Genomic DNA, 25252 nt, shown 5'->3' with positions numbered 1-25252 from the left:
CAGTGAATAACAGTAGCCACTATTAAGTCCCTTGTCTGTATAGTCACTGAATCCTTAATAATTATATGTAGTATATATATAATTCCTGGTATTAGAACCCAGGAAGTCTAGTTCCAGAACCCCCAAACCACTCCACACTCATCTGACCTAACCTTTCAGGGATTTTGAGGAATGCAGAATTAGAAACCCTGGGAAGATTGGGCTTCCCCAAAGGCGGGAATTGGGTAGTGGGAATCTCCATATGTGGAGGCTAGGGTTAAAAGTTCTTGGCATGAAAGCTGCCCCGTGTTCAAGACTGCAGGACTCAGGCCATACAATTGTGAAGCTGATGTTTTTAACGCAAACTCTTCTGGGGAGAGTTTGTGTGGTATACTTGTTTATTCACTTAGATGTGGGGTACTCTGCTTACTAAATGGGAACCTAGGTTTTTTTTCTTTACAGTGTATCTGAAATGGAAAGGCACAATTATTTTCCCCCTTGGGCTTTTTAGATATGGTAGCTCAGGGTGATGTGGTGTAGTTCGACGTTTTACCAGTGACTTTTCACCTCTCTGTCATTAAATAGGTAACATCAGTGGCTTACCACTTTAATAAATAAGATAAAGCCCTTTCTTTGAACAAATGGCAGAGATGACTAAGTTATTTTGAACTGATAAGTTGGCCTGAATTCCCAGATACAGGACATGAGATGTAATGAGTGTGGGTATATAATCCTAAGCAAAGTTTTAGGACCAGGTTTTGCAGGGCGTAATGTAACTCGTTTTGTGTTGGGCTGTGCTGCGTGGAGTGTGGAATCTTAGTTCCTGGACCAGGGATCGAACCCGTGCCCCCTCCTTGTAGCTCGTTTTTTATATACAGTTGGCCCTTGAACAGCACAGGTTTGATCTTCATGGGTCCACTTATATATAGACTTTTTTCAACAAATACGAGTTGCTGTGTTACATGATCCATGTTTGGTTGAATCAGTTGACGTGGAATCTTAGATACAGAGGGCTGACTAAAGTATACTTGAATTTTCAGCAACATGGAGGTTGGCTGTTCAGGGGTCAACTTAGTCCTCTAAGGAAAGTTTGAGTGTAATATATCTCAAGTTCAGCCATTCCTTCCTCAAAAAGCTGAACTTAACATTTGTTTTGCCTCACCCAGTCTACTAGTAGATGTCAGCTAGATATGAGAGAAAACAGTTCGAACAGATATGTAAATGTGGGTAAAATATGTAAGGCTGATAAGTGGTAGATCTTCTCACAATTTTTTTTTTAAAACAAATTTGCATTTTTAAGACGTTAGTGACCCAAATTATTGGTGTTCTGGTGCTGGGAGTACTGGTAGTTCTGGACATTTGCCAGACCTAAAATTTACTTGTCTTGGTTTCAATCGAACCTAATCACATTAAGTGGTATGAAAATTACAAGAAACTTTAGGCATGGTCAGCTGTTTGCAAGTGTTCTTATTAGTTTGTTAATCTTTCACCTTTTTTTTTTCCCTAGATTTATTTTATTTATTTATTTATGGCTGTATTGGGTCTTCGTTGCTGTGTGCGGGCTTTCTTTAGTTGCGGCGAGCAGGGGCTACTCTTCATTGCGGTGCACATGCTTCTCATTGCGGTGGCTTCTCTTGTTGCAGAGCATGGGCTCTAGGCACACGGGCTTCGGCAGTTGTGGCTTGTGGGCTGTAGAGCGCAGGCTCAGTAGTTGTGGCGCATGGGTTTAGTTGCTCCACGGCTTGTCGGTCTTCCTGGACCAGGGCTTGAACCCGTGTACCCTGCATTGGCAGGTGGATTCTTAACCACTGCGCCACCAGGGAAGCCCTTTCACCTGTTTTTTTGTGCCTATGAGCCAGATGGAAAATGTCTGAATTTCATTGGGGAAAATTTGAAACTTAAGGATTTTAGTTACTTTACTTTGACTTAGCAACCGCTAATTTCGGCAATAGCGTACAGTACTCTGAATTTGGAGGGAGCATAATGTGAAAACTACTGATACCTAATGAAGGGATGGGACAGATGATTAGTGAAACTATTCTGTTGGTATTTGTACTTTTTTGGCTTTTCTTTTTTAAAGTTTTCCTTCTCTTCTGGAATTGTGTTCTTCAAAACGTTCTTTCATTTGATTATAGCTGAGGTTTGGAGTTTGTCTTATCCAAGTGTTTTTGCATTTTATTATGTCTGCTTTTGCGTACTTCGTGTCATGTTCTCAGGAGCTTTAATTCCAGTGATGTCAAAAGGGAAGGAATGGGATCTGAATATTTAAGGTTAGAAAGGACTTCTGAAGTCTGTTAATCCTACAGTACTCTGAGCTTGTATTTCCCTTTTGGGTCACAAAACTTGGAACAGAATTTGGGTATTTGATTTTAGGGTAAGAACCCATTTATTGACTAGTTCAGAAATTGCTTTTTTATGCCTATCAGGCACTGTTTTAGAGATGCAAGGGCAAAAGGCAGTTTTGGTTCCTGCCTTTGTAGGGCTGTCATTGAATAAGTCTTTTATTTTTTAAACAAGTATCAAGTTGTAAGCTGGGAATAGGTGAGGCTTTTTGGGGTAGACTCCCACTTTGTCCTCCACGCAAGGCTTGATGATTCTGATAGTTTATGGTGGAAATGCTAGAGAAAGAGACCCCACTGGTGGTGGTTCATCTTTCTGCTCTCTGTATAGTTTGCCACGTGGCTTTCTGAATTGCCTTCTGACCAGAATCCAGGTCACTGGGGAAGGCTAGGCTGTGCAAGGGGGGCACGCCTCCCCTCTGTGGGTGCCATTTCCCAGAGCTGTTGGAATGGTTTCTTCAGTTGTGTCAGCTTTGTAGATCATTTTTGTTTTATCTGTAAAGTTGAAGAGGGTCATAGATTAGGAAGAACAAAAGAATAGTTAAAAAACTTGTTCTATCTGGGAGATAAAAGAATACCAACTTACTCCTAGGGTGTCCTGTGTTTTTGTTTTTTCCCCCATCTCTTTACCACCTCTTCTCCCGTGACAAACTGAGGAAAGATTTGCTTTCCCCTCAACATCCCTGATGGTAATACTAGTAACAAAAGGTCTAATAAAGAGCACTGACTCTTCATCACTCCATCTCTGACTTCTTAGTACACACAGTACAGATGGGGAGTTGAGTTTATGTACGCAAAGGTTGACTATTGCCTTCTGGGAGCCAGTGGGGGCAGGGAGGAAAATGCATTAAGTGGGAAGTCTACCAAGGGGTGTTTCCATACCCCTATCATTGTGGTGTCGGGTCTACCCCTTTTTCTGCCTGCATGGCGGTGGCGAGGAGCTATGATTATGGTCCCCCTTTCCTGTTCTCCCATCTCTCTAGAAGGGTACAAGGGTCAAAAGCACAGAAACTTTCTTTAACTTGAGCGTTGCTGCTTGGGCCCAGACAGTACAAGAGCTCCAAAGAAGTGAGTTATTTGCACTTAGTTTTGCCACAGGGGTCTTGCTAGGTGCATTGGTTTTGAGAGCCATAGACTCAGAATATGGCCTCTTGAGCACATTTCAGGCCTTTCTGGGACTAAAACTGCAAATCTGGGAATCTGCTGCTTTTGTTAAAGAAGGTGGAGTGTTCAATGGGTAACAAATTCTTGAGTTGCTCTCAAGAGAAGTATCAGATTAGATTCTTTTCCATAACTCCACTGTAGTATTGAACCAAAGCTTAGTAAAAATGGTTCTGAAGTATGGTTACTTATTTATTGGTTTCTTTTTGGCTACTTGATAACCAATACTACATCTTTTAAGTTAATTGTAAGTCTTCATTTGCTACTATAAAATGATAAATTCTACCAGGGTAAGTTGTATCTTTCTCATAAGGTGTAAATCAGTCTCCAGGGTGTAGAGGTCTCGAAGGCATCCTCAAGTTTGTGGGAAATGAGTCAGTTGAAGGATTTGAGTGGTTGAGATGAATATACTAATGTTTAGAGTTATAAAATACTGAAATATGTTACCAACTGAGATTTGAGTTTTCTGATTTGAAAAAAAAAACGGGGGGGTTTAAAGCCCACTAAGGGACTCGGTGGGCTTTAAATTATATTAAATCTAGACTTTTGATAGTTGTTATTAATTTAATAAGCTTATACCTAAGTTTTGTTTACTGTGTAGCCAGAGTTGGAATCCTCACTTTTCGATTCTGGATTATTGGGCTGCATTGCTTTCATGTTTTCTCATATAGGAGTGCCAGTGGTGCTGGGGCTCTGACCTGGCTCCGTGGCTTGAGAACCTACTCTTAACATGGAAACTTAGTGACTTCTTGTGAATAGGACTTTTCACGCAACATCTCACAACTATGTGATGTCCAAGACAGTTCTGTCCTATTTCTATACCCTGAGTCCTACATGGTCTCCTGAGTCCTGCATGGTCTCCCCAGTTAAAGTAGCCAAAATTGCCTCTGTTCTATGAGGCAAACTCCACAGCTGATTCTCCCAGCAAAAATGAAGTGCCGTTATTATAGTTAGTCATGGCTCTTTGAAATCCCTTCCTGCTTATTGGTGCTGCCTGGTTCCTAATGACTTTATGGGTTACAGCCCTATCCAAAAGGTCCTTGCTAGAGATGGTTGCTGGCAGAATCATGTCCAAAATGGGAGCAGAGCTCAAAGGGGAACAATTCAGTACTTACGCTTGGAAGGCTTGATTTTCTCATAGCACCGAAAGATGGCAATGAGGAGAAGCCCTTCTCCAAGCTGGAAAATCATATAGAGGAGAGGAAAGAAGAAAAGTGGTCCAATGACTTCAGGGGGGAAGGTCACGTTGAGGATGGTGGAGCAGAGTTGAATATTTTGGCATCCAGTCTCCATGCTGACAGTGCGTCTGCACCTGTGTAGGTTAAAAAAACAACCCCATATGCCCTCAGAGAAGGCACGTGAGGGTGCAACTTCACTTGCTCATCTCCTTTCTCCCAAATACTCTAAGAGAAACTGACAGTCCAACACAGATGAAAATGAGCCACGTGTGGAGTGCACGGTTTTGAGAAAAGTCAAGTTGGCCCATCTCTTAAATCACCAATCCAGCCTTGTGGGAGATGGTGACTGTTAGGTTCCTGTTGGGGAGTTTTTATGAGGGAATTTTTGAGTAGCTTGGAAATCTACAATTTGTCACTTGCGGGATTATCAAAGTGAATTTTGGAGAAATGTCTGGCTGGAGGGATAAAAGGAAGATGGGAGCCAGAATCATTCATTGGCAGATGTTGGGCTTACATATAGGACAGTTAGAATTTAAATGTAAAGTAGAAGATTGTCTAAATGGGAACCTTGCCCTGTGGTCCAGTTTCTGGCTTGGACATCTTTAACTCCAAAACACAATGATTAAATAAAAGCTTGGTTCCATTATCTGTCTTTGGAACACATCCTCGGTTTTGCTTTCCATTTTATGGATTAAAGAATGGAATGTTTGTTAACATTTAATACAACATTTTATTCACTGAAGTGCAATTAGTATATTAAAATAGTTCTTTGCTAAAAAAAATTGCCAGCGCTGTCTCAGCACATTTACTATGAAGGAGACTACTGTGGGCACTTGATGCTGTGGCCATTTATTACGACCTGTATCATTCTGTCTTCGTGAAAATTCATGAGTGGTCATTGGCAGCCTTTTGACTGCTATATCACCATGTGTTGCATCCTACAGTAATTTGTTCTTTATTAAATTAGCCTGGTTTTTGAAATGGATAATTATTTTAAAATTGTATTTTAAAAACAGCTCTTCGGGACGTTGTGGTACGAGGCTGGAGTGCAACTGTTTAGACCCCTGCGTAAACATCTGTCTGCCATGTGGCTGAAAATAGGGAATCTTGAAATGGGGTACCACTCTGTATAGACAGGGTGCCTAGGGTGCCTAGGGTGCCTGATGTGTCCACACCCGGCGCTCAAGCTGACTGTTCCCCTAAAGTAGCAGGTGTGTTTGTGAATTGGATTAGGCTCTAGCAGAGGTCCGCAACTACTTCAGCTCTGAGTGGCACTTAGTAGAATTGCCACCCAAGGTGTTGTGTCAAGACTAAAACCTAGACAGGGAGGAGAAGTGGGAAAGGGATTGTCAGCGCTTGTCATGACATGGAGCTACTCCACTGCCATTTGCCACCAGGGAGTTGGGCGGGAGGTGGAATCTAGGCTCTGGAGGGAGCACTTTGCCATGAACTGCTGCCCTTTGGATGATTCGATGCCTTTGGTCTTTGTGTTTTGTTTCTGGATCTGTGTTATTCATTCAGTACCTTCCCTCCCCAGTATTTCTCAGTCCAGAGTTCATTGTTCAGTTGAGACATTTGAATATATTGCTTGAAAAATGCCTTCCCGAGATCATGGATCTTACCTTTTTCTGAGAGACAAGAATGAGCATGAGACCTGTGGGACAGTGGGACCTAAAGTAATACCTACCGTCCGTTGAGGCGGAACAGAGCAGAGAGAACGTAGCCTAGCAGGAAGCCGATGAAAGGCATCAGGGAGGAGGTGGCCAGCAAGTGTGGTGTCATGACAAACAAAATGCTCTTGCCCACGTTGAGGACAGAGAGCACTACGACAGCCACACTGCACAAAAGCAGGAGGATCATCCCTCCCTGTGAATAAGGACAAGGAGGAAATGCAATTAGAAGGATACTGGGCATGTGGAAGAGCAGAGAGGGCTGGGGAAACACTGGTGGGTATTGGAGGTGGAAAACACTTTAATAAATGTATTCGAAGTGGGAGGGAATGTGAAAGACCTTTATCTTTCATCCTTTTGGATTTCTCATCCGTAGCTAGGAAGCTTCCTGGAGGTCATAGATCTGATTAACACGTTAGGAAGACTGAGCCAAGCACAGCTTCTGATCGAGATCTCTGGATGGCAGGTTTTCAGCGAAGTGCTATGGCTCTGAAGGATGAGACTATTCAGTCCTCTGGCAAAGTGAATATTGTAAATGAAAGTTCTCTTTCAAAGTCTCTGAAGCCCGTCCACATATCCCTACAATACTGCCATTGCTGTGGTCATTTTGGAGCTCAGTAGAAGTTATTCTTAGAACCTGTCATACTGGTCTTGAATACCTCCATTATGGGTAGGGACTTCATCCATCCATTTTACGATGAATTTAACTTCTGGAAATTGCCAAAGTCATTTGAACCAAAGATGGTTAAAGCAGGTAATGAAGTAAGGTAATGTGGTTTTAGATCCTAAATGATGTATAACTGTAAAGGGATGAGCCTACTTTCTTGAGTGACCTGCAGATTGGATGATAAGGAAGTTCCCAAAAGGAGTTTCAAAATGGCTCAGGCAATAATGGCATCATTAGAAGCAGTTCGGGTCCCTGTTGGTGGGAATGTGAATTGATACAGCTGCTGTGGAGAACGGTATGGAGGTTCCTTAAAAAATGAAAAATAGAACTACCATACAACCCAGCAATCTCACTACTGGGCATATACCCTGAGAAAACCATAATTCAAAAGGACACATGTACCCCAATGTTCATTGCAGCACTATTTACAATAGCCAGGACATGGAAACAACCTAAATGTCCAACGACAGATGAATGGATAAAGAACATGCGGCACATATATACCATGGAATATTACTCAGCCATAAAAAGGAGTGAAATTGGGTCATCTGTAGCGACGTAGATGGACCTAGAGTCTGTCATACAGAGTAAAGTAAGCCGGAAAGAGGAAAATACCATATAGTAACGCACATATGTGGAATCTAGAAAAATGGTACAGATGAACCTATTTGCAGGGCAGGAGTAGAGACGTAGACTAGAGAACGGACATGTGGACTTGGGGGGAAGGGGAGGGTGGGACGAATTGGGAGATTACGATTGACATATATACACTACCATGCGTAAGATAACTAGCAGGAACATGCTATAAAGCACAGGAAGCTCAGCTCGGTGCTCTGTGATGACCTAGATGGGTGGGATGGCGGGGGTGGGAGGGAGGTCCAAGAGGGAGGGGATATAGGTATACATATATAGCTGACTCATTTCATTGTACAGCAGAAACTAACACAACATTGCAAAGCAATTATACTCCAATTAAAAAAAAAAAAGTGCAGGTCCACCCTGCCTCAGGTAAGTGCTGTGAAAGCAACCGTCATCAGGAACAATGGTATGTTTTTATATGTTTTAAAATACATTATTTTATAGTTAACATCTTACCATTTAAAATTTTCAATAGGCAGATTTATGAAATTAGAATGTTAAGATTTTTCAGCATGTAACAAGGATGCAAGCTTTCAAAGTGTGCTTACCTGTCTGTGCATTTTACAGGATGACACACTAAACTGATGAAATATACACATACACCTAAGCCTCTGTCCCTCTCATCTTCTGAGTAAAAGGATATATAGCAAACTTTTCTTGAACTTACCGTGTTGTTTTGTAATGGTTATATGTTTTGGTTCCGTTTCCAGCTCATTCGCACATGTGGGGTTTTATATTTCCTACTACCATTTTTTAAAATTGTGGTAAAATACATATAACACAAAAGTTGCCATTTTAACCATTTTTGAGTGTATAATTCAGTGGCATTAATTACATTACAGTGTTGTCCTAGCGACATTTTAACATTTATTTATATTGCTCTAATTTCAGCTGTACAGTTCTGCATTTCTGTGTTTTTAAGCCATGTTGCAACTGATAATGATCATATGAAACATCACCTGTACTGATGGTGGTCCTGTCCCAGGAAAGGAAGGAATCTCACCAGTAACAACATGCTTCAGGTTTTATTGAAAGAGTGATGAACTGCTTGGTTTGCCCTTGCATTTTGAGTTAATTTCTGCCTTTTGGGTTTGTCGTCTACCTAATGTCCAGTTTTTGCCCCTATCAAAAGAGTGTAATGGATAACATAGGGTGTACTGGGCTACAGGGATTGTGAATGAATCCAGAAGCCCTCTTTCTCTGTGTGAGTATCACTCTCATCCCCTCACTTTCGTTCTCCCAGTCTTGGGGCCTTTGGAGTGGTGAGCACAGACAATGGTGTGACCCAGGTGTGAAAGCCATCCTCAAGACGTGTAAACTGGTGAGTCATGCAACCTCTCTTGAGTGAGGTTGACAGCACAGGACCTGGCATATTAGAACCACTGACTAAATTGTAGCTCCTATTACTACTCAGGGAAAAGAGAGGAGTTTGACATCCCAAAGTTTTTTGTCACTCTCAGTCCTGCTATTTGTGGCGATGTCATGTCCATGACCTGTTGAGAAAAGAGGCCATAGGTGGATGCTTCTTCATAGGTCACCATGTTTTCTACCACCTGCACTGTCCTGTCATCGCTGATTGAAGCTGTGATGAGTGTCCATTCATGGGTAGCCGACTCAGCTTGCCAGTGATCCCAGGGATAACCTGGCCCAACTCTTCTTGCATCGGTGACCTAGGCAGGTTGAAGAATGACCTAACTGGTGAGATCCTTCCTCTTGTTTAGGGAGTTTGAAGAGTTACAGAGAGGGAAGCAAGAGCAGAGGCAAGTGTTAAAATTTTGACACAAAGGCCTGGGAGCAGCAGAAGCCACGAGTTGGCAGAAGCTGTGAGATTTAGGAGAGTCAGGTCAGTTCATCCGCAGCAGCAGGTATGGGAAAAGCATAGGTAGAGTGGTTGAGTCAGTGTCAGGGCGGGATCCTTATTGAAGAGTGATGGATGGCTTATGGTAAGAGTGGCTCTTAGACCATATGTCATGCTCAGGTTCACCAACTTTCTAACCATGTAGGCTTGAATAAACCCTTGCATGGGTAAGTTAAAGTATTACTTGAATTGCCTTTCCAAATGGGGCATCCCTGAAATTGTATTATTATTGTGTCTAAGTGTTTAAGTGTGACCTCCTTCTAGGGAATGCAACTGGTTGAGCAGAGTTTGAGCAGATAACCCTAATCTTCTGCCAGAGCCAGTTACCAGAAGTTGGATAATTTTGATTTGAAAGTCTCTAGGAGTGTTAGGTGTGCAAAGAGGCTGGGACAATTGTTTGCTCATTTTCCAGCTTGTAACTCACTACATTATGAAACGGGGAGATTAAGGATGAGCACAGTCCTCAAAGAAATGTAACACGAGGAGACTTCAGCGTTTGCATCTTGACCACTTGTTTTTCTCTGCATCCTCACAGGAGTGATTCCTGTTTGGGAGTAATTGATAAACGGAGCTGTTGCCCTTCTGCTTGTCTAACCTTGGAGGTTTGGCCAGCAGCAAAGTGTCCCAAGATACACCTGCATTTTATGTGATTCTTTGTTACTGGCCTCTGTCTTTTGAGCCCAAGTATATCTCAGCCCTTTGAATGTTCTCCGGGGTCTTTTTTTTTTTTTGCGGTACGCGGGCGTCTCACCGCTGTGGCCTCTCCTGTTGTGGAGCACAGGCTCCGGACGCGCAGGCTCAGCGGCCATGGCTCACGGGACCAGCCGCTCTGCGGCATGTGGGATCCTCCCGGACCGGGGCACGAACCCGTGTCCCCTGCATCGGCAGGCGGACACTCAAGCACTGCGCCACCAGGGAAGCCCCTCTGGGGTCATTTTGACTCCATTTTTTGCTGTGGAATTGAGTCATGGATGTGTAACACAAGAGGAACAGGAGTAGAATGAGAATAAGGCAGGAGACTGAACTTCACCTTGAAGGGCTTTCTCACTTTAAGATCTGAGATTCTTTTTGCATCCTCAGAAGAACACTTTTTTTAATTGAAGTGTAGTTGATTTACAATGTTGTGTTAATTTCTGCCATACAGCAAAGTGACTCAGTTATACATGTATATATTTCATATTCTTTTCCATTATGGTTTATCACGGGATATTGAATATAGTTCCCTGTGCTATACAGTAGGACCTTGTTGTCCATCCATTCTATATATAATAGTTTGCATCTGCTAACCCCTAACTTCCACTCCATCCCTTCCCTACCCCCTGCCCCCAGCAACCACAAGTCTTTTCTTTACATCTGTGAGTCTGTTTCATAGATAAGTTCATTTATGTCATATTTTAGATATCACATATAAGTGATATCATATGGTATTTGTCTTTCTCTTTCTGACTTACTTCAGTAGGGTAATCTCTAGGTCCATCCATGTTGTGCAGATGTCATTTCATTCTTTTTTATGGCTGAGTAGTATTCCATTGTATATATGTACCACATATTTGTATTTGTCTTTCTCAGAAGAACACTTTATTCTGAGGTAAGGAGACGTGTTCTTATATCAGTTGCACTTGGGGTTCTAGTCTTTGGTTTCACCTATAAAGTGGAGGGGGGCAGAGCTGCTTTAAGTGATATCAGGAGTCACTTCACATTTTTATGTTCTGTGATTTTTTTTTCTTTATTCTTGTATCCCCCAAACTATCTTGAGTAAGTGAAATGATAGACACATGTTTCTGGTTTTTTGTTTGTTTGTTTTTGCTAATGTGTGGGAGAGACAGGACTTGCCCTTTATTCCTTTGTTTATTCTCAGGTATTAGCTGTGCGTGTTGAGAATTCAGTGTTGAGGCACAGCCTTAGGATGTTGCTTCTTGCAGGTGGGTGGGGAATAAAAATGGAGTGGGTATTTATAATACAGTATGATACATGTTGTTGCAGTGGTGTTGCGTGATACGGGAGCAAGTAGGACAAGCATCTTGCCCAGGCTTGTGGGTTAAGGAAAACTTCCTAGAGGAGGTGCTAATTGTGTTGAGACTTGAAGGGTGAGTAGGAGTGAGTCCAGTGGGGCATGTGCAGAGAAGAGAGCTGACACTGGAGAGGTTGGCTGAGACCAAATCAAGAAAGGGCTGAGGGGCCACATGACTCCTGGGGGAGTTTAAAGACCCAGTGAAGGCCTTCAAGCAGTGGAGTGACATGATAGTTTCTTTCCAGACTCAGGTTAAAACTGGGTCAGGGAGCCAGGTTAGAAGGCTGAGTTGTCTAGTGAGAGAGGAGAGTGCCTGAATGAAGACGGTAGACACAGGGATGGAGAGACATGGGTTCAAGCAAAAGAAGGCAGAATTGACGATCCCTGATTCGTGTGAGTGGGGAGGGAGAGGATGTGGAGAATGACTGTCTGGTTTCCGGCTCAGGCAGTGGGGCACGTTGAATGCCATTCATTGAGATGATCACACAGTGGGAGGAGGGGAAGAGCAGGCTTAAGGAGGTGGTTTAAATTTAAGACATACTGAATTTTAAATGCTTGAGGCATATTCAGGTAGAAAGATTTGGCAGTTAATAAATGGATTCAGGAGTCAGGAGAGAGCTGAGAGCTGTTCTGACAGTCATCAGCTTGTAGATGGCTATCCCACTCCTAAAGACAGATCTCGTGGTGGGGAGGTCCTGGGCTTAGGGAAGAAAAGCAAGAAAGCAGAAAGCTTGGGCTGAATGCAGAGAAGTAACTTTTACCAGAGGAACTCACAAGGGAGTCTGAAAAGCAGTGCCAAAGACGTGGTAGGAAAGCAGGTGCCCTGCCACTGAAGCCGAGGAAGATTTTTGAGAAGGAGGCAGTGGTCAGCCATACCAACAGCTGCTAAAAGAAGAGTTGAGACATGTCCATTGGATTTGCTGAAGAAAGTGGAGCAGGTGGTCATCAAGACGCTGAGTGAATCGGAGGCCAAGGAGTAGAGACTGTTGAGGCCTGGCCACTGGAGAACTGTCCTGCGGGCCAGTGTGGTGAGAGTGGAAGGTGGGTGGGGGCAACGGGTGACTCCCAGGAGCACGGCTCGGAAGGGGAGGAAAGAGAGGTGTTGGCTGGAGCGGGAAGTAGAGTCCCGTGACTCTACTTAGTAAAAAAAAAAAAAGAAGAGATGTGAACCAGTATCAACGTTGGCTGTGAAGAACTAATATGGAGACGTTCTAGAAATGAGAGCGAGAGGGAGGAGGCTATGGGGGTAGAGGACACGATCAATAAAAGGAGATTTCTGAGAAGTAAGGGTGGAGAGAACGGAAGATGCCATCTAGAGCAGAGTGGGGTGATGAGCCATTTGGCAGGAGGAGGAATGACGTCACATCTTCAACAGGTGGGGAGGGGGACTGTGGCCGTGGTATTAGGACTACGCCGGGACAAGGGTAAAAACTACCCTTGACAATGGTAGTGTGAAAATCAAAAGACCCTGGAAACCTGACCAAACCTCTTTGTTCCAGGCCCAAAGCTGCTGGAAGCCTTGGGCCTCCAAGTAGTATGCCCTGTAGCCCGGCCCAAAGGCATAGATCCAGGGGTGGGGACCACAACAGGCCTTCAGGAGGCGAGTTTTTCCTGAGGACGGGGATGGAGCCTGGGATCCTGGGCTGAGCGGGGAGCCAGAGGAGAGACTGATGGGAACTGAGCTCCAAGGTCACAAGAGTTGGTAGAGGAACCACTCACTCTACAAGTCTGAGTTTTCCAAAGGCAGGGCAGTGGCGTGATGCCCTCATAGCACACTCCTACACCTGCTGGGGCCATCTCACTCCACTTTTCTCCTATCCCACTCCTAAAGTGATACAAGTGTGCCTACCACCTCTCCCCCTGGCTTCCTCCCCTCTGGCTTCTCATCCAGTCAGCCATGTTTGCCCGTGGTCTCCCTTGGAACTCCTCTATTCAGGCATCTCCCTAGGCTTACCCAAATCCAACCCTTTCTTCATGGTCTGGCTGAAACCGTGCCCCCTCCTTCCATCCTCTAGGGAAGCCTTTCTTGACCACCTGGCCCTCACTAACCTCACCTCCTTACATTCTGCCAATACCTGATTGTACATTGTGTTGATCTTGTTTCTCATCTATTATTGACTTTCTGCAAACAAACTTCGAGGACAGTGGCTCCTCAGAGAGTGTAGCATAAAACTTAGCAGCTACTAGGTACATGATAAAAGTTTAATTTTATTATTAAAATAATGATTATACCTTATAGTTGTGTGTGGTGTTTTACTGTTTTTCTCCTAACTTCAAAAATATTCTCATGTACATTACAATCCCATGAAGTAGGTTGTACCAATAGCAGCAGACTTCTTTTGTTTTTTTTAAACAAGGAAGGAAACTGACACAGAAAAAGCCCAAATGACTTGCCTCAAGCCATTCACTGTGATGATGGTGGTGTTCTCGCTCCCTGCCCAGGCCCCCAGGTTCTTACCTTGGTGACATAACGTACGTATTGTGGCCGTTTGGATTTGAGGATGATGCCTATGGTGCAAGGAATGAGAATCAGGATCAGTGATATCATGATGTTGCCATAGGGCACCTTGTCCTTCAGGGTCCCATCATAGATGCCCCTGGAGTAAATGTACAGGAGGAGGGGCATCATGCCCAGGGCAAAGAAGGTAGAGCAGGTGGTCATCACGATGCTGGGTGGGAGACAGGAAGAGTGCAGAGAGAGAGAGAGCCCGTTAATACAGGCACAACCTCATTTTAATTGCATTTTGCAGCTGTGTTTTTTTTTTTTTTTTACACAAAGTAAGGGTTTGTGGCAACCCTGCATCAAGCAAGTCTATCGGTGCTATTTTTCCAACAGCATTTGCTCACTTCATGTCTCTGTCACATGTTAGTAAGTCTCGCAATATTTCAAACTTTTTCGTTATATTATGGTGATTTTTGATGTTACTATTGTAATTGTTTTGGGGCACTGCGAATCACGCCCATGTAGGACGGTAAACTTAAAGGATATAAATGTTGTATGTGTTCTGACTGCTCCACCAACTGGCTGTTCCCCCTTCTCTCTCTCTCCTGGGGCCTCCCTATTCCCTGAGACACAACAACATTGAAATTAGACCAGTTACTAACCCTACAATGGTCTCTAAGTGTTCAAGTGAAAGGGAGAGTCACACGTCTCTCATGTTTTTAAATCAAAAGCTAGAAATGATTACGGTTAGTGAGGAAGGCCTGTGGAAAGCCCAGGTAGACTGAAAGCTAGGCCTCTTTCCCCAAACATTTAGCCAAGTTGTAAATGCACAGGAAAAGTTCTTGAAATTAAAAGTGCTACCCCAGTGAACACTCGAATGATAAGAAAGCAGAAAAGCCTTAGTGCTGATATGGAGAAAGTTTGAGTGGTCTGGAGAGATCAAACCAGCCACAACATACACTTAAGCCAAAGACTAATCCAGAGCAAGGCTCGAACTCTCTTCAATTCTAGGAAGGCTGAGAGAGGTGAGAAACCTGCAGAATAAAAGTTTGAAGCTAGCAGAGGTTGGTTCATGAGGTTTAAGGAAAGACATCATCTCCACAACATGAAAGTGCAAGGTGAAGCAGCAAGTGCTGATGTAGAAGCTGCAAGTTATCCAGAGATCTAGCTGAGATCATCAATGAAGGGGGCTCCACTAAACAACAGATGTTCAGTGTAGATGAAACAGTGTTCTACTGGAAGAAGACGCCATCTAGGACTTTCATAGCAAGAGAGGAGAAGTCGATGCCTGGCTTCAAAGCTTCAAACGACAGGCTGATTGTCTTGTTAGGGGCTAATGCACCTGGTGACTTTAAGTTGAAGCCAGTGCTTATTCCAAAAATCCTACGGCCCTTAAGAATTATGCTAAATCTACTCTGTGCTCTATAAATGGAGCAACAAATCCTGGATGACAGCACATCGTTTACAACTTGGTTTACCTGAATACTTCAAGTTCACTGTTGAGACCTACCACTCAGAAAAAAGATTCCTTTCAAAATGTTACTGCTTATTGACAATGCACCTGGTCACTCAAGATGTACAAAGAGATTCATGTTGTTTCATGCCTGCTAATACCAAATCCATTCTGCAGCCCATGGATCAAGGAGTAATTTTGGCCTTCAAGTCTTTCCATTTAAGAAATACATTTTGTAAGGCTATAGCTGCCATAGATAGTGATTCCTCTGATGGATCTGTGCAAAGTTTGTTGAAAACCTTCTGGAAAGGATTCACTATTCTAGATGCCATTAAGAACATTTGTGATTCATGGAAAGAGGTCAGAATATCAACATTAACAGGAGTTTAAAAGAAGTTGATTTCAATTCTCAGGGATGACTTTGAGCAGTTCAGTGGAGGAAGTAACTGCAGATGTGGCGAAAATAGCGAGAGAGCTAGAAGTGGCACTTGAAGATGGGACTGAATTGTTGCCATCTCCTGATAAAACTTGAATGGGTGAGGAGTGCTTCTTACGGATGAGCAAAGAAAGTGGTTTCTTGAGAAGGATACTACTCCTGGTGAAGATGCTGTGAAGATTGTGGAAATGACAACAAAGCATTTAGAATATTATATAAACTTAGTTAATAAAGTGGTGGCAGGGTTTGAAAGGATTGACTTCAATTTTGAAAGAAGTCCTATTCTGGGTAAAGTGCTATCAAATGGCAAAATCATTCATGAAAGGAAGGTTCAGTCTTGTTGTCTTATTTTCAGAAATGGTCATGGCCACCCCAGCCTTCAGCATCCACGACCCTGATCAGTCAGCAGCCATCAGCATGGAGGCAAAACCCTCTACCAGCAAAAACTACAACTTGCTGAAGGCTCAGATGACGGTTAACATCTTCTAGCAATAAAGTATTTTTAAATTAAGGTATGTAAATTTTTTTAGACACACTGCTATTGCATACTCAGTAGACCACAATATAGTTTAAACATAACTTTTATATGCCCTGGGAAACCAAAAAATCCATGTGACTCACTTTATTGTGATATTCTGCTTTATTGCAGTGGTCTGGAATTGAACCTGCAGTATCTCCAAGGTATGCCCGTACAGACTACTTTGTGGAGTGCCTGCTTTGTGCCAGGCATTGTGCTAAGAACCTTACATACATTGCTTTATTTCCTTTTCCCAGTAGCTTAGGAGGTAAGCATACTATCTCCTTTTTGCTAATGAGGAAGCTGGGGACTTGAAGAGTTGTGGCTTGCCCAGAATCACACAGATAGGAAGGCTGAGGCAGGATTTGAACCCAGGTCTGTCCAACTGCTTCAGTCCCTGTGTGCTTCACTGTGGAAGGAGCCATTCTGATCTCCTCTGTAGTAGAACTCTTTTTGCTCTCTATACTTGACATAGCACAGCCCATTTTGAAGAAAGCTGTGTGAGCCCATCACTCTGGCTATAGCCCATTGGAACATAGAATAACACCTGACCTGCTAAGTTGCTAAGTGCCTGCCTTAGAGCCTAGGGGATGGCTGGACATAGTGATTCTGTCTAACTAAGATAACAAGGATTAAGTACATCAAGAGCATTTTCTCACTTGGGGAGTTTGAGTGTGTGCACAGTGATAGAGCACTTGGTTTTGGAGAGGCATGTTCAGGCAAAACCCAAAAAACATGCAAAGAAAAAGCAGTAAACAGAGGCCATGATTAGGAGGACTGTAAACAACAGCAGCAAAGCAGTAAAAACAGAATAATGGAAGGACCACAATGGTGGAGCTGTAGAGAAGGCAGCAATAGTTACCCATTGTTGAGTAAGTGACAAGATAATCTGGTCATCAGACCTGTTTTTTATCTTGAATAATATTCTAGTCCCCAACACCAATAGTCTCATGTTCTTTACTTTCTGGTTTATCCTTAACATTATTTAAGAGAAATTGAGGGTGAGTCTCAGATCCTGAAAAATAGTATACCCTCCCAGCTCTAATCTGTATCCTAACTGTCCTAAATGTCCTATTACCATCTCCATTTGGAATCTCATACACGTTAATCCCAGGACCCTGTGTAGGAAGAGGCCCTCCAGAAAGACCAACCGAGAGAAGAAGCTGCTAGGGAAACTTCTTGGGTTTGTAGACATTCACCTTACAATATATGCTCTGGCTTCCATTCTAGTGGGAAGGTTGGGGACGAGGGCTTGACAAGACCGCAGGAAAACCACACTAAGTGTGTGTCCCGCCTCCCTATAGCCCTATTCACTATCTACACCTCTTCATTGTTTCCATAGAGGTCAAATATGGCTTAAATGAATATCAACTACATCCTAGTCCAAAGGGTCCAGAGTATAGCCATCAAGAACACAGAGTTATCATATGTCCCAGTGACTCTACTCCTAGGTATATACCCACGAGAATTGACAGCATATGTTTACACAAATACTTGTATACAAGCGTTCATAGCAGCATTATTTATAATAGCTAAAAAATGGAAAACAAAATATCAACGGATAAGCAAAATATGGTGTATTCATGTAATTCAATATTCTTCAGCCATAAAAAGCAATGAAGTACTGCTATATACTATCACAAAGATGAACCTTGAAAACATTATGGTAAGTGAAAGAATCAGAAACATAAAAGGCTAGATATTATATGATTCTATTTACCTGAAATCTATAGAGACAGAAAGTAGATTAGTGGTTGCCAGGGGCTGGAGTGAGAGAGGAATGGGAGTGACTGACTGCTAATGGGTATAGGGTTTCATTTGGGGATGATTAAAATGTTCTGGAATTAGATACTGGTGGTAGTTGTACAACCTTGTGAATATTCTATAAACTACTGACTTATATACTTTAAAAAGGTGAATTTTATGGTATGTAAATTATATCTCAAAAATAATTTTAAAAATCTAGGGAGCAGCTAAATTAATTCTTAGAGGAAAATTTATAGCCTGAAATGTTTATATAGGAAAAGAAAGATTAAAAATTAATGAGCTAAGCATTTCACTCAAGAATTGAAAAGAAAAACAAAGTAAACCTAATGAAAGCAGGACAAAGAAAATATTAAAGATGAGAGAGTAAACTTTAAAAATTATATAAATTAACCGAGAATCAATTAAACCAAGAGCAAGTTCTTTGCAAAGTCTAATAAAAATAGACACCGCTGGTGAGACTAACCAAGAAAAAGGAAAGAGGGCACAAATTGATGTTATTATGAATGCAAAAGGAAACATAATTTCAGATACAATAAAGATTTTAGAGAGTCATAGAAGAAATCAAGGACAGTCTTATACTTTCATTTTTCTATTCAGATTGAATGGACAATTTCCTGGGAAATATAATCTACAAAAACTAACTCAAAATGAAGCTGAAAACCTGAATCAACTTAGAATCACTAAAGACATTTAATCAGTAGTTTGAAACCTGTCATCCCACCCCCACACGATGTACATATGGTTTTACAGTAGAATTCTACTAAACATTCAAAGTACAGATAGCCTCAGTATTATATAGAGAGCAAAAAAAGTGGAAACATGTCCCAAATTATTATATTTGAATAATAAAATTTTACAACCAAAGGTAGAAAATCACATTATGAGAAAATTAGGGTCCAGTCTCATTTATGAACACAGAAGCAAAAGTCATAAATAAAATGTTACCAAATGAATCTAGCCATGCCTTTAAAAAGTAATGCAATGAACAAAATGGGTTTATCCCAGCAATATAAAAATGGTTTAACATTAGACAATCTATTGATATATATCACTGTATTATCAGATTAAAGAAAAAATGGTATCATAGATGCAGAAAAGTGCCATTCAACAAAATTCAATGTTCATGCATGATAAAAATTAGCACACTAGCAACAGAATGGAAATTCCTTAGCCTGAAAAGGGTTATCTGTCAAAAATCTACAGGAAATAGTAAACCTAATGGTGAAAAACTAGAGGAATAAAGCAAGGATACCTGTTCCCATCACATCACCTATTGTAAATTATACTATATAGGTCTTTGCTAGCACAGCAAAACAAGAAGTAGAAAAAACATATGGATGGGAAAGGAAGAAACTAAACTTGCATTATATGCCAATGATAGGACTGTCCACGGAGGAAATCCAAGTGAATTTCCATTACAACTAGTAAATAAGAGAATCCATGAAATTTTGATTACATTAGCAATAAAAAAATCAAGTTCTGATATACTACAAAAATAATTAGCAAATGAAATTTTTAAAAGATACCATTTATAATATTCATAAAAATGATAAAATATTTAGAAATAAATCTAAAAGAGATATGCAAGATCTTTATGAAAGAAGTTATAAAACTTCATAGGTATAAAATAATGATTAATAAAAGAAAATCTGTACCATTTTCATTTTCATGGATGGGAAGATGCAGTATTATAAAGATAGCCTCTAAATTTATCCATAAATTTAAAGCAAATTTAACCGAAATTCCAGAAATAGTTTTTGTAGATGTGAGACTTAATCCCAAAATTCGAGTGAAAGAGTAAAGGGCCAAGAATAGCTAATGTAATTTTCAAGAACAACAAGGTAGGGCAACTTTCAGATATCAAGATTTATTAAAAGGCTGTAATTAAGAAAGTGTGATATTGGCTCAAGGATAGAGACATAGAACAATAGAACAGAAGGGAGATCCCAGACACAAACTTTTGCTTATTTGTGAGTTTGGTCAACGAGAGAGATGGAATTAAAAGTTGATGGAGAAAAATTCACTCAGTGGTCCTGGGAATTTTCTCTATTCATATGGAAAAGATAAAATTAGATCACAGCGTACATAATAATAAATTCTAGGTTGATCAAAGATCTCCATGTGAAAAGCAAAACTGTAAAACTTTTCAAACATAGGTGAATATCTTTATGACCTTCAAGGCAGTAAAGGATTTCTTAAAGAAACCCCCGAAACAAACTGCCAAGGAAAGATATTCGTATAGTTGGTTAAGTTAAAATAAGCATTCCGTTTTATAAGACATCATTATCAAAATGTAAGGATAACCCCAAAACTGTGAGTAGACTGTCACAACATGTAAAAACAACAAATAACTAAATTAATGAGAAGAAAACACCACAGTCCCATAGAAAAATAGGCAAAGGGCATTATTTTCAGAAGAGGACACCCAAATGGCCAACAGTATTTGAAAAGTTGCTAGACCTCCCGTGAAATTAAATTTAAAACCACCGTGACTCATTTCACTCTCACCAGATGACAAAATTTAGAAGTCTGACAATTCCGAATACAGATGAAGACACGGAACAACAGGGATCTTCATACACTGCCCTGGGAAGTGTGAAGTGGAATAACTACTTTGGAGACTTGTTAGTTGCAGATGTGTGAACCTCAAGACCCAGCACTCCTGCGTTCATTATGTATTCTCTCACATGTGAGCACAGGGGGAGCATGCATAGGACTTGCTCATGCAACAAAACATGAAATCCATGTAAATGTCTGACAACAGGAGAATGGATAAATGCAAGCAAACTATACTGCAGTTCAAATGCATGAAGTAGCTCTTTTATTTATATACCTATTATCTCAAAAAAGCAAGCTGTCAAATGATATGGGCAGTATGATACCATTGATATGAAATTTAAAACCATGTAAATGCAACAGTGTATCTTGTTGATGGATATATACCTATGTAGTAATAGTGTAAAAGGGTCTGTGGAAGTGCTGAAAGGCAAATCCTGGGAGGTGCTCCCTTCAGGGTGGGTAGAGGGGAATGAGATTGGGAAGGGCACACAGGGGGCTACAGTGCTAGCTATTGATTTCTTCTTAGGAGAAAAGCCACACAAAACCTGTGTGCTTGTTCTGATGTCCTTGAACAGAGGAGTCATGCTTACTTTGGCTTGGCATGTCGGGAGCTTTGGAATTTGCTCTGAGACTTGGTGAGCCTCAGGCACTGAGGTGTGTGGGAGCCATGCTCCCAGACCCCCGAACCTCCTCCGCATGTGTGAGTGCTGGGCACTGGTCCTAACTTTTTGGTATCTGTGACTCTCATGATCCTGTTACCCTGAAGGATAGGGATGGGAGGCAACTTCCTGACTCTAAGATTGGAATCTGTTCCATAGTAACATTGTGGACCCGGATGCTTCTCAGGGGTCCAGGGACCAGGGAGAAAGGAGCACATTTGGTTTTTTCTTTACCCTTCCTGCTTAAGTTCTCAGAGCACTGCATACAGCCTGCTTTGGGGCATCAGTACACCCTGCTTGAGGAACAGTTTTTGAACTCCTGTCAATAGAGGCACTGGAGGCGGAAGCTGAGAGAGTTGTGAGGGGACACATTAGAGACTCTGTGGTGAAGTGGGAAACTTCTGGGAACCCGGGTAGCTTCTGTCTCTTCCTGCTTAGTCTCCCTCTGTCATGGTGGGGAGAGCTGTGGGAATCCTTGGGTTATCCCCTCAGCCGTTGGCTCTTGTCTCAGCTGCGAGCTGGCTGGAGGGGAGAGGGGGAGCAGGTGAGCTGGAGGCAGAGGCGGCCATCAAAGGGGCCCAGTTCCCTCTGGCACTCTCTCCTCTGTCCCCGGTGAGAGCACTTTCTCTTTCTCTTGTGGGTCGCCTGCTTTCTTTGGAGATGTCTAGCAGCATCCTTGAGGAAGGAGCTGCTGGGCCTGGCTGCCTTGAGAGGTCCACCCTGCGGCCCAGCCTCCTTGAACGTGCCCAACGCCCTGGGACGGCCGCTCCCCCAGCCTCACTCCAGCTGTGAGGCAGAATGACTGGGAAGAGAGAGCCCAGGAATGGCTCCAGACACAACTGGCCCACAGATTCTCGGGAAGCCTCTGGAAAGTCTCTGGACTTCCGCTTCCTCACGTGTAAAGTGGAATAGGTGTCCTAACATTCCTTTCTGCTCTAGATGGGAAATCGCGTGGGGTTGTACACAGATCTCAAACCCATAGCTTCTGTGTAACATCTGGGTCTCTGTCATGTCCTGTTTGGCTTGCACAGTGTTTTAAAAACTTGGAGCGAGTTACCAATAATTAAAAATTTGGAGATTTCACATAAAAAGGGGGACTCCATCTTCTCCTGAAAAGCAGGGAGCTGTGCAGTCACTGAGTCCCCGTTCCCACAACACCCATGGCAGAGATGCATGGCATCTGCCCCGTGTAGGGCGGCCCGTGTCTCCGAGGCTGGCGGTCACCCTCCAGCCACTCAGTTCATTTATGTACACACCCAACCCTGAAGATAGCACAGGCTTTGGAGCCTTCAGACCTTGGACAAATGTATTAACCTCTCTAAGTTTCAGTTTCCTCATCTCTAGAATGGGGCTCTTTACAGCACCTCCTCATGGGAAGCTGTAAGAGGATCCCATGTAAAGTGCTTGGCCCAGTGCCCGGCTGTCTTTTATTATCAGCACCATTATCGTTATTATAATACATGTAACAAGTTGTCCCAGATGAAGAACTCAATTTGGAATTTGAGGCCTGGCGGCATGTGATGGTGGAGGATGAGATTCACGCTCCTCCAGTGGGGTCAGAAGCCTGGTTTAACATGAGGGGGAGGTTTGTCTGTGGGTAGGGGCGTTATGGTAGAAGGTGGCCGTCCCGGCAGAGCATTGTCTCTTGAGGGTCTAGGTGGAAGTGACAGTTCCCAGGTGCCCAGACCAGGAGGCCTGGCCTAGCAGGAGAGCATGAGTCACTGGAGGCTCTGCCGGTGGAGGCCTAGAGCCTCAGAAACGCAGGTGTTTCAGAAGAGACCTCGTTGGCACCCACTGGCTCAAAAGCCTGGGACATCTGGTCACTCACACTTAGAGGCTCCCCCATGATATTTTACGCTGTCCTATCCAGCGCTGCCGCTTCTACAGAGCCACGAAGCCCTGAGAACCCCTTTCCTGACCTGCAGCCCTTCTACAACAGAATTAAGGCGTAGTCCAGGTTTCTCTGTCCAAGACACAGAGGCTGCAACCGGCCTTGTCCACAGGCTAAATCAAGACCAGGAGCTTGTTTTGCAGCAGTAAGGACTTGGATTAGATAGAGGGAAGAATTTCCTCACAGTGAGGTGGTCGAACATGGATATGTTCCCATGGGAGACTATACAAGCCAAGCTCTCTCTCACCTTACTCGACTACCTCAGTAAGGGTCAATCATATGGGTAGAGAGTCCAGAGCTTCTCAGATGGCAGGTCCAGGGAACCCCCAATGATCACTATCATTTTTTCATCTAATAATCAACCCCAGCATCGCTTGGCATCTCCAGGAGGAGGCTTCCGTACCTGGCTAGTTTCCTTAGTAAAGTTCAGCCAGGGACAGGATACTGACAGGCACAAGCAGATGGACTGCCTGAATTTACTGCCTTGCCCGGCATGGAAGAGTGGATCGAACCAGAAGAGACCGGCTTGAGACGGAGGCTTAGATAACAGCAAGAGCTTTTATGCTGGTGAGTTTTCTTTAGCCAGCAGGGGCTGCTGTTGCAGCTGGAACAGGCCTGATGTGGCCTCACCCTGGGAGGCATTCCAGACCAGAGTCCCACCTGTTTGGAAGGACGGGTGTCCAATCAGCCCCTGCAGGAGGGAGCCCTCGCTGATTTCTGCTGTGATGAGCTGGGTGGGGCTGCTGCTGTTTCCCTCCTACCACTTTGGCCGAGGCGAGGCCCATCATGACTTGGGACCCCGACCTGGTCCTGGGAAACTCTAGGATCTACCTGGCTGTGTCTTTGCATCGAAGTGTTCCTGCGTCTCATGGGTGGATGGGGGAAGTTCAGAGAAGACAGCCCAGACAGCTGGGGGGAATCTTTGGAAGTTCCTTCTTGCTCTGCAGGATTTGGAGGTGCTCTTTGGTTCCGAGCCACCTTGATCTCCCTGGAGATCTTTGAAACTAATCTGCACTCCCTTTCATATCTCTGGCCTCAAAGCAGACAACTTGCCCCACCTGGCAGACAGGTAAAAGTTCTCCAGAGGTCCCTTTGCTTTAAGTCAGTACAGTACTCCTTCAAGACAATCCTTGTGCCCCATTCGAGACAACTCTGGGAGTAAGGGGGCTCTCCAGGGTGCCCCTGGACCAGCTGGGCCCCTTTGGCTTGGTGCTTAAACCAAGATGTACCCCAGGTCCTGTCCCCAGCCCAGCATGAGCTCTTGACAATCAATGCCTGCCACCCCCTGCCCTAGCACCCACCCAGCCCCCACTCACTCACGCTTCTGGCTTTAGCCCCCCTCTTCGCCTTGATTGTGATCTCCCATGCAGCTGCTGTCCCCAGATTGCTCCTTCTTCACCCCCCCGTCCTACCTGAGGTTCATGTCCCCTTTCATGGCCAGAGTGAAGACGTTGGAGAGGTTCCCCCCCGGCGAGCAGCCGCAGATCAGGATGGCCAGTGCCTCGACGTTGTTCAGCTGGAAGACCTTGCCCAGTGCAAAGGCAGTGAGGGGCATGATGCCGTACTGCGCCACCAGGGCGATGGCCAGCCCCTTAGGCTTCCAGAAGTGCACCTTGATCTTGCTGAACTCCATGGTGCAGCCCAGCGACAGCATGATGGTTAACAGTATGATCACCAGGATAACGCTCAGCGCCCAGTCGGTGGGCCGCTTGCCGAAGTTGTGAGGCAGGGAGAAGTTGAACTGGGCAGACTCATTGAGGGCCTCCATCCTCCTGGACGGCGGGGTGGAAAAAAGGCTGAAGACCCAGCACGCCCCTTGCTCGCCTGCTGACTCCCTGCCCTGCCCAGTCCTTGCTGAGTGCCTTCCTCAATCACCTCCCAGGGCAGGGAGCTTCAGGACAAAACGTAGATCTGAGCAAATAGAAGGATTATGCAACTGGCTGTGCTTTCTCTGGCTTTGGCCCCAAAGGAGAGAAAGCCCAGAGCCTTATCTGCAGGGCTGTTCCGGCCTCTCCTGAGCTCCTC

At 43.6% G+C, this 25252-nt stretch overlaps 1 protein-coding gene across 1 annotated transcript; it reads right to left on the bottom strand.

The window, feature by feature from the left end:
- Positions 1 to 2706: 2706 nt before the first annotated feature.
- Positions 2707 to 24995, bottom strand: SLC10A1 (solute carrier family 10 member 1). The gene is made up of 5 exons (XM_060166615.1): positions 24640 to 24995; positions 13961 to 14171; positions 6345 to 6523; positions 4595 to 4791; positions 2707 to 2813 (listed from the first exon to the last, which is right to left on the bottom strand). The coding sequence occupies exons 1-5, from the start codon at positions 24993 to 24995 to the stop codon at positions 2707 to 2709; spliced, it is 1050 nt and encodes a 349-aa protein (XP_060022598.1).
- Between the last annotated feature and the right edge of the window lie 257 nt (positions 24996 to 25252).

The sequence above is a fragment of the Lagenorhynchus albirostris genome, chromosome 1 (genome assembly GCF_949774975.1).
Source record: "Lagenorhynchus albirostris chromosome 1, mLagAlb1.1, whole genome shotgun sequence".
NCBI lineage: Eukaryota > Metazoa > Chordata > Mammalia > Artiodactyla > Delphinidae > Lagenorhynchus > Lagenorhynchus albirostris.
This window is presented reverse-complemented; position numbering and strand designations above follow the sequence as displayed.